Source organism: Carcharhinus amblyrhynchos, chromosome 25, assembly GCF_965287045.1.
Source record: "Carcharhinus amblyrhynchos chromosome 25, sCarAmb.v2.hapA, whole genome shotgun sequence".
Classification (NCBI taxonomy): domain Eukaryota; kingdom Metazoa; phylum Chordata; class Chondrichthyes; order Carcharhiniformes; family Carcharhinidae; genus Carcharhinus; species Carcharhinus amblyrhynchos.
Window position 1 is genome coordinate 1217667 of NC_137348.1, and position 10600 is coordinate 1228266.

At 50.5% G+C, this 10600-nt stretch overlaps 1 protein-coding gene across 1 annotated transcript in view; it reads left to right on the forward strand.

The window, feature by feature from the left end:
- The first annotated feature begins 1218 nt into the window (after positions 1-1218).
- LOC145358301 (MFS-type efflux pump MSMEG_3705-like) overlaps positions 1219-10600 on the forward strand; it is a 33625-nt gene continuing 24243 nt past the window's right edge. Inside the window, exons 1-3 of the mRNA XM_080212211.1 lie at positions 1219-1473; positions 4496-4614; positions 5589-5736. Coding sequence (XP_080068337.1) covers positions 1259-1473; positions 4496-4614; positions 5589-5736 — 482 coding nt within the window. The 5' untranslated portion in view covers positions 1219-1258. The remainder of the gene's footprint in view (positions 1474-4495; positions 4615-5588; positions 5737-10600) is intronic.

Genomic DNA, 10600 nt, shown 5'->3' on the forward strand with positions numbered 1-10600 from the left:
ATAAGCAGGAACAGCAAGTAATAAGGAAGGCAAATGGAATCTTGGCATTTATTGCTAAAGGATTAGAATATAAAAGCAGTAAAGTGTTGCCGCAACGTAGAAAGCATTAACGAGATCACACTTAGAATACTGTGTCCAGTGTATAGAGGAAGAATCAATCACTAGGGGGGCACAGATTTAAGGTGCAAGGGGCAAGGTTTAAAAGACATTTATGAGGCAGATTTTTTACACAGAGGGTGGAGGGTGCCTGGAACGGTTGTCAGGGGATGTAGTGGAAGAGGATATGGTAGTGACTTTTAAGGGGCGTCTTGACAAATACACGAATAGGATGGGAATACAGGGATATGGTCCCCGGAAGGGTAGGGGTTTTAGTTCAGTCGGGCAGCATGGTTGGTGCAGGCTTGGAGGGGCCGAAGGGCCTGTTCCTGTGCTGTAATTTTCTTTATCTTTGTTCTAGTATTGGTCCCTTTTCTTCAGGAGGGATGTAGTTACATTGGAAGTGGTTCAGAGGAGATTCACTGGACTGATTCCAGAGATGAGGCGTTTATCATTATATAGTGTGATTGGGCAGTTCAGGCCGATACTCGCTGGAGTTTAGAAGAATGAGAGGCAATCTAATTGAGGTGTACGGGATGATAAGGGGGATTGACAAAGGGAGACGCGGAGAGGATGTTTCCTCTTGTGGGACAATCTAGAACAAGAGGTCCCAGTTTTAGGATAAGGGGTGACAGAGTTAAAACAGAGATGAGGAGGAATTACTTCTCTCAGAGGATGGTGAGTCTGGAATTCACCAGCACAGAGTGCAGTGGGTGCCGGGACATTGAGTAAATTTAAGGAGACAGATTTTTAATCAGTAAACGGCTGAAGGGTTATGGAGAACGGGCAGAAAAATGGAGTTGAGGCAGAGACAAGTTTAGCCATGATTGTATTGAATGGTGGAGCAGGCTCGAGGGGCTGAATGGCCTCCTCCTGCTCTGAGCTCTTATGGTTCTCGTCCGCTGCCTGTGTCTGGGGGTTGGGTCTCTGGCAGTTATTGTGTCTGGGGATTGGGGTCTCTGGCAGTTGGCTGGTTTGTTGTCTCTCTCTCTTGCTGTTCTATATTTGTGGACTTTCAGTTTTTGGTTAGAGTTTGATTGAGGAAGTGAAACTCAGTGTTTCACTAATTATTTGACACCATCTGGAGCTGCTGTCATTTTGGGGAAAGGTTTCTGCCGAGGGGATTGAGAGATGCCGTGAGCTGAATTGGGTTTTGAGCGTGATGGGGTGTCTGGGTATCTGCCAAGCTGGTGTCTACCCGCTTCACGTGCTGAGTTGCCTCCTGCTCACTTACCTCCTCAATCAACTGGACCGCTATATCCTGGCCATTGTAATTCAGCCCCTAGCACAGGACATTAAGTTTGGAGATAAGAGCTGCCTTCCCAGAGACAGTGTGGGGCAGAGGACACAGTGTCGCAATGCCAGCTCTCAGGACAGGTGAGTACAGAGTCAAAGACCCAGCAATGGGACATGAAACCTGGCTATGGGGAGAGAGGTGGATAGCTGGATGTCACCAAGTCAAACATCTGGGACATCTGTAATCAGAGCTGGAAACCATGGGAATGTTGGAAGGAGAGGTGGAGTTTGGAGAAATCTGGGTGAGAAAAGGCAGGAGATGTGGCCTGAGAATGGAGAGAGCGGGAATGAGGATAGGGAGAGCGGGAATGAGGATGGGGAGAGCGAGGTGAGGATGGAGAGAGCGGGAATGAGGATGGGGAGAGCGAGGTGAGGATGGAGAGAGCGGGAATGAGGATGGGGAGAGCGAGGTGAGGATGGGGAGAGCGAGGTGAGGATGGAGAGAGCGGGAATGAGGATGGGGAGAGCGAGGTGAAGATGGGGAGAGCGAGGTGAGGATGGGGAGAGCGGGATTATGAACATGAGGGCTCGTGGAAACATTTTTTTCATGGGGATTTTTCAACTTAAGTAGAAAGTGAAAATATCCAAATGGTTTTGGTTCTGAAGCCATTGATGTAGCAGTTCCTGTTTGACACAGACTTTGGTTCATTGGCCACGATCAGTGCGGTGAGCCAGTAAGATTGCATCTATTTGAGGTGAGACCCAATGTTCTCAGCCCCGTTTTTCCAGAGGAATCAGCTTAGTGCCAGGAAAAGGTGCAAAGTGATTTGTAGGTGATTGATTTAATTTCAAATCCTCTGACAGTGCGGCACCCCCTCAGCACTGACCCCCTGACAGTGCGGCATTCCCTCAGCACTGACCCCCTGACAGTGCAGCACTCCCTCAGCACTGACCCTCTGACAGTGCGGCACTCCCTCAGTACTGACCCTCTGACAGTGCGGCACTCCCTCAGTACTGACCCTCTGACAGTGCGGCACCCCCTCAGCACTGACCCTCTGACAGTGCAGCACTCCCTCAGCACTGACCCTCTGACAGTGCGGCACCCCCTCAGCGCTGACCCTCTGACAGTGCGGCACCCCCTCAGCGCTGACCCTCTGACAGTGCGGCACCCCCTCAGCGCTGACCCTCTGACAGTGCGGCACCCCCTCAGCGCTGACCCTCTGACAGTGCGGCACCCCCTCAGCGCTGACCCTCTGATAGTGCGGCACCCCCTCAGCGCTGACCCTCTGACAGTGCGGCACCCCCTCAGCACTGACCCTCTGACAGTGCGGCACCCCCTCAGCACTGACCCTCTGACAGTGCGGCACCCCCTCAGCACTGACCCTCTGACAGTGCGGCACCCCCTCAACACTGCAGTTTCAATCAACTAGTGACTTGTGTGTATCTTTAATGCTTCACATGTCCCTCAGCCTCTCTCTTAATAAATTAATTAAACCTTTTACTATTAGCTTCTTTGTTTTTTAGACATTGAGGTGAAGGTTCACTTTGAGAAATGAACGAAATTAGTTAGACAGAGCAGTGAGAGGTGGGATTCAGTATAGTGAAAGATTGTGACTGCGAATGGTGTTTGACTGATTAATGGCTGTGTTACATAGAAAGTAGAGCAGGAAGAGGCCATTTGGCCCTTCCAGCCTGCTCCACCATTCATTGTGATCATGGCTGATCATCAAATTCAATATTCTGATTTCCCCTTTCCCTCCATATCCTTTGATCCCTTTAGCCCCAAGAGTGATATCTAATTTCTTCTTGAAATCCGACAACATTTTGGCCTCAACTACTTTCTGTGGGAGTGAATTCCACACATTCACCAACCCCTGGGTGAAGACATTCTCCTCACCTCAGTTCTAAAAGATATACTCTTATCCTCAAACTACGATCCCTAGTCCTGGACACCATCAGGAACATGCTTTCTGAATTTACCCTGTCTAATCCTGTTAGAATTTTATAAGTTTCTTCTAAACTCCAGTGAATATAAGCCTAACTGATTTAGTCTTTGCTCATATGACAGACCTGCCATCCCAGGAATCAGCCTGGTAAACCTTATCTGTGCTCCCTCTATAGCAAGGACATCCTTCCTCAGATAAGGAGACCCAAAACTGTACGCGATACTCCAAGTGTGGTCTCACCAACAGCCTATATATTTGCAGTATAACATTCCTATCCCTAAACTCAAATCCTCTCGCTATGAAGGCCAACATACCATTTACCTTCTTTACTGCCTGCTGTACCTGTGCGCTTACTTCTAGTGACTGATGCACGAGGACTCCAAGGTCTCACTGAGTATCTACTTCTCTCAATTTACACCCATTCAGATAATAACCTGTCTTCCTATTATTGCCACCAAAGTGGATAATCTCACATTTATCCACATTATACTGCATCTGCTGTGGACATGCCCACACACACAGCCTGTCCAAATCACGCTGAAGCATCTCTGCATCCTCCTCACAGCTCGCCCTCCCACCCAACTTTGTATCATCTGCAAATTTGGAGATAATACATTCAGTTCCCTTTTCCAAATCATTAATATATAATGTGAACAGTTGGGGTCCCAGCACAGATCCCTGCGAGTATCTGACTGCCAATCAAAAAATGACTCATTTATGCCAACTCTATGCTTCCTATTTGCTAACCAGTTTTCTATCCATCTCAAGACATTACCCTCAATCCCATGCGCTTTAACTTTACACAGTAGTCTGTTATGTGAGACCTTGTCGAAAGCCTTCTGAAAATCTAAATAAACCACATCCACTGGTTCTCCTCGGTCAACTCTACTAGTTACATCCTCAAAAAATTCCAATAGATTTGTCAAGCATGATTTCCCTTTTGTAAATCCGGGTTGACTGTGTCTGATTATCCCACTGCCTTCCAAATGCCCAGTTATAAAATCCTTGATAATGGACTCCAGCAACTTCCCTGGTACCGATGTTAGGCTCACTGGGCTATAGTTCCCTGTTTTTTCTCTACTTCCCTCTACGCTGAATGAGATGATTGGATATTGTTTAGCCCTGGGGAGAAAGTCAATGGAACAGAATTGTCAGAGAGACAGTGAATTCAGAGAATTTTATTCTTTTATATAATTGAAGCTCCTGTTCATTCCCAGCTGCCTATCTCTCCTGAATGAGAACAAGACGCAGTCATGTCAGTGGAACTATGATGGATCTGGATGGGAATATCAGGTTATTGCTGGTCCTGTCTTCATTCTCGTTTACACCTTCACAGGTCAGTGTCGCAATAAAACATCATTCACAGAGATATAGAGGGTCCACGGCACAGAAAAGACCCCTCGACCCATCATGTCTGTGCTGGTCAAAGATAAGCCACCCAACCATTCTAACCCCATTTCCCAGTGCTGGGCCCATATCCGTCTGTGCCTCACCGTCACCAGTGAGTATCTAAATACTTCTTCAATGTTATGAGGGTCTTTGCCTTCATCACCCTTTCAGGCAGCGAGTTCCAGACTCCCAGCACCCTCTGAGTGACAAGGTTTTTCCCACATTCCCTCTCAACCTCCTGTCCCTCACCTTAAATCTTTGCCCCTTGTTCATTGATCCCTCCACCAAGGGGAAAAGTTCCTTCCTGTCTATCTGTGCCCCTCATAATTTTATACATCTCAATTATGTCTCCCTCAGTATCCTCTGCTCTGAGGAAGACAACCCCAGTCTATCCAATCTCTCTTCAGAACTAAAACTCTCCAGCCCAGGTAACATCCTGGTAAATCTCCTCTGCGTCCTTTCCACTCCTATCACATCCCTCCCAGAACGTAGATTCCAGAACTGCACACAATACTCTAACTGTGGCCTAACCTTCGTTTTATACAGTTCCAGTATCACCTCCCTGCTCTTAAACTCTGTGCCTTGGCTAATAAAAGCATGTATACCATATGCTTAACCGCTTTATCCAGATGTCCTGATATCCTGTAGAATTGGATTTTTTTGTAGATCTGGAGGAGATTTCAGGCAATCCCAGCCTCCTCCACGTTTGTTTGTTGTCACTGAACAGGAACTCTTGCTGATTTTGAACACTTTCCTCTGGACCCTGGGTTGGTTGAGCAGCACAGGGATTGGGTGTGGTCACTGCTCACTTTAATCTGTGTCTGTAGGGGTTTTGATGCCAGAGGTTTTCCAGGATTTCCACCTTTGCCCGTGGGTCCTGCCATTCTGTATTAATGCGATCCTACCATGTTTCTGCCTCAGGAATTCCCATTGGATTTATGGCGGATTCTGTCAATCGGAAGAATTTCCTGTCGGCAAGCCTCTTCCTCTGGAGCCTCATGACATTGTTGATGGGATTTGCCAAACATTACTGGCACTTGTTGATTCTACGCTTCGGGCAAGGGATCAGGTAATATCTCCAACATCCACCTCCTCAGACCTTCACCAACTGTCTACCATCCCCGTCCGTCTCCCTGGGCCCCAATCAATGGTCACTAACTCTGAACATTTCTCATCACACAATCCTCATGACTTTGTTTGGAGTTAGATCTCAATGACAAAACTCTGGGACAATCACTCGCTCCATCTCTCTGGGAGAGAGAGATTGGTTTAACATCGTGATTTGTTTTGGGTGATTCCCCTTTAACAAGGATGAGGGAAGTCAGTTGGGAATGAGGAGTAGAACATAGAACAGTGCAGCACAGTACAGGCCCTTCGGCCCTCAATGTTGTGCCGAGCTTTGTCCAAACCCAAGATCAAGCTATCCCACTCCCTATCATTCTGGAGTGCTCCATGTGCCTATCCAATAACCGCTTGAAAGTTCCTAAAGTGTCCGACTCCAATATCACAGCAGGCAGTGCATTCCACACCCCAACCACTCTCTGAGTGAAGAATCTACCTCGGACATCCCTCCTATATCTCCCACCATGAACCTTATAGTTATGCCCCCTAGTAACAGAGCTACATCCACCCGAGGAAATAGTCTCTGCACGTCCACTCTATCTATCATCTTATAAACCTCTATTAAGTCGCCTCTCATCCTCCTCGCTCCAAAGAGAAAAGCCCCAGCTTTTGAAAAGCCTCAACCTTTCACACACTCTGTCTCAGACACACACACACACACTCTCACACAATCACACACTCTCACACAATCACACACTCTCTCACGCACACACACACACACAATCACACACTCACACACATACTCTCACACAATCACTCACACACACACACACAATCACACACACACACACTCACACAACCACACACTCTCACACACACACACACTCACACAACCACACACTCTCACACACACACACACTCACACAACCACACACTCTCACACACACACACACACACACAATCACACACACACACACACAATCACACACACACACACTCACACAACCACACACTCTCACACACACACACACTCACACAATCACTCTCTCACAATCACACACACACAATCTCACACACACGCACACACACACGCACACAATCACACACACACACTCTCACACAATCACACACTCTCTCAAGCACACACACACACACAATCACACACTATCACACACACACTCTCACACAATCACTCACACAATCACACACACACACTCACACATACACACACACACTCTCTCACACAATCACACACTCTCTCATGCACACACACAATCTCACACACACGCACACACACACGCACACAATCACTCACACAATCACACACACACAGACACACACACAGACACAGACACACACACACACACACAATCACACACACACACATTCACACACTCTCTCACGCACACACACACACAATCACACCCTCACACACACACTCTCACACAATCACTCTCACACAATCACACACACACACACTCTCACACATATACACACACTCTCACACAATCATGCACACTCTCACACACACGCGCACACACACTCATACAATCACACACACACACTCTCACACAACCACACACTCTCACACACACACACTCTCACACAACCACACACTCTCACACACACACACTCTCACACAACCACACACTCACACACACACACACACACGCTCACACAATCACTCTCTCACAATCACACACACACACAATTTCACACATTCACACATACACACACACACTCTTTCACACAATCACACACTCTCACAAACGCACACATACACAATCACACACACGCACACACACTCACACAAACACACACACTCATACACACACTCTCGCACACACACACTCGCACACACACTCTCACACAATCACACACACACACTCACACATATACACACACACTCTCACACACACTCTCACACAACCACACACTCTCTCTCACACACACACGCTCACACAATCACTCTCTCACAATCACACACACACACAATCTCACACACACACACTTTCACACACTCACACATACACACACACACTCGCTCACAAAATCACACACTCTCTCTCACAAACACACACATACACAATCACACACACGCACACACACACACGCACACACACTCACACACGCTCTCGCACACACACTCTCACACAGTCACACACACACACACACTCTCACACATACACACACACTCTCATACACACTCTCACACACACTCTCACACACAATCACACACACACACACTCTCTCACACAATCACACACACACACTCTCTCACACAATCACACACACACACTCTCACACAATCACACACACACTCTCACACAATCACACACACACTCTCACACAATCACAATCGCACACACTCTCGCGCACACACTCTCGCACAATCACACACACACACACACACACTCTGACACATATACATACACACACTCTCACACACAATCACACACACTCTCACACACACATACAATCACACACACACACACACACTTTCACACTCTCACACATATACACACACACACTCTCTCACACAATCACACACTCTCACACACACTCTCTCACACAATCATACACACACACACTCTCACACATATACACACACACACTCACACAATCAATCTCACACACACACACACAATCACACATATACACACACACACATTCTCACACAATCATTCTCTCACAATCTCTCTCACACACACAATCACACACACACACTCTCACACAATCACACACACACACTCTCACACAATCACACACACTCTCACACATACACACACACACGTTCCCACACACACTCACAGTCACACATACACTCACACACACACACACACATTCACAGTCACACATACACTCACACACACACACACACACATTCACAGTCACACATACACTCACACACGCATACTCACACACAGACTCTCTCTCACACACACACATACTCACACAGTCTCACACACACACACACTCACATGCATTTCCATACACACTCACACTCACACTCACACACACACTCATACACAGACACTCACACACACACTCCCACACACTACCCCCCCCCCCCACACACACACACACACACACACACACACACACACACAGTCACCCCTACACTCACACACACAGTCAACCCTACACTCACACACACACATACTCACACACATACACACACACACATACACAGACACTCTCACACACACTCCCCCCCACACACACACACACAGTCACCCCTACACTCTCACACACACATTCTCACACACATACACACACACTCATACACAGACACTCTCCCACACACACTCCCACACACACTCACAGTCACACATACACTCACACACACACACATACACACACACACACACAGTCACGCATACACTCACACGCACGCACACACACACACTCACACATGCACACTCACATACACACACTCCCACACTCACTCCCACACACACTCCCACTCAAACACACTGGGGGGGTGGGGAGGGGGGGCGTGAGGGGGTTGGGGAGGGGGCATGGAGGGGTGGAGGGGAGTGGGGGGGTGGTGAAGGGGGAGGGAGGAGGGACGAGGGAGGGGGAGGGGGAGGGGGGTGGGAGGGGGCGTGGAGGGGTGGAGGGGGCGTGGGTGGAGAGGGGGTTGGGGGTGGGGAGGGGGGTGGGAGGGGGGTGGGGGTGTGGTGAAGGGGGAGGCAGGAGGGTGGTGGGAGGGGGCGTGGAGGGGTGGAGGGGGCGTGGGTGGGGAGGGGGGTTGGGAGGGGGTGGGGGTTTGGGGGTGGGGAGGGGGGTTGGGGGTGGAGACCGGGGGTGGGGGGGTGGGGAGGGGGTGGGGGGTGCGGAGGGGGTGGGGGGGTGGGGGGTGGGGAGGGGGGTGGAGGGGGTGGGGACAGGGTGTTGGGGGGTGGAGGGGGTGGGGACTGGGGGTGGAGGGTGAGGGGGTGGAGGGGGTGGGGACTGGGGGTGGAGATTGGGGGTGGAGGGGGGTGGGGGAGGTGGAGAGTGGGGGTGGAGGGGGAGGTGGGGAGTGGGGGTGGAGGGAGTGGGGGTGGAGGTGGAGGTGGAGGGGACTGGGGGTGGAGGTGGAGGGGACTGGGGTGGGGGTGGAGGTGGAGGGGGTGGGGGTGGAGGTGGAGGTGGAGGGGGTGGGGGGTGGGGGGGCTGGAGGGACTTGGTGTTGGGGAGGGGGGAGGGGGGTAGGTGGTGGGGGTGGAGGTGGGGGTGGGGGTTGGGGAGGGGAGGTGGGGAGGGGAGGTGGGGAGGGGCTGGGGGAGGTGGGGAGGGGTGTGTCAGTGTGATTGGAGTTGCTGCTCACCCATGAGGAATGGGTAGAGTGGTTTCTAAGCAGCTGCAGAGATGTTGCAGTGACCTCCAGCTGTTTGGATTCTCTCTGTCTCTCCCTCTGGCACTGGGATTTGATGTTGTGTCCAGTTAATGGAGAGTGTCCAGAGATTCTCTCTTTGTGGGTTGTTACGTGGAAGGTGAGGGGTGGAGGGTGGAGGGTGAAGGGTGAAGGTGTGGAGGGAGAGAGGTAGAAGGAGAGGGGTGGAGGGTGAGGGGGTGGAGAGCGAGGAGTGGAGGATGAGGTATTGGGGGTGAAGGGAGAGGGGTGGAGGGTGAGGAGGTGGAAGGTGAGGGGTGGAGGGTAAAGTGGTGAGGGGTGGGGGGGTGAGGGTTGGGGTGGTGGAGGGTGAGGGGTGGGGGGTGAGGGGTGGAGGGTAAAGCGGTGAGGGGGTGGAGGGAGAGGGGTGCAGTGGTGGGGGGGTGAGGGGTGTGGGGGTGGAGGGTGAGGGAGTTGGGGGTGAGGGGGTGAAGGGAGAGGGGTGGAGGGTGAGGGGGTGGAAGGCGAGGGGTGGAGGGTAAAGTGGTGG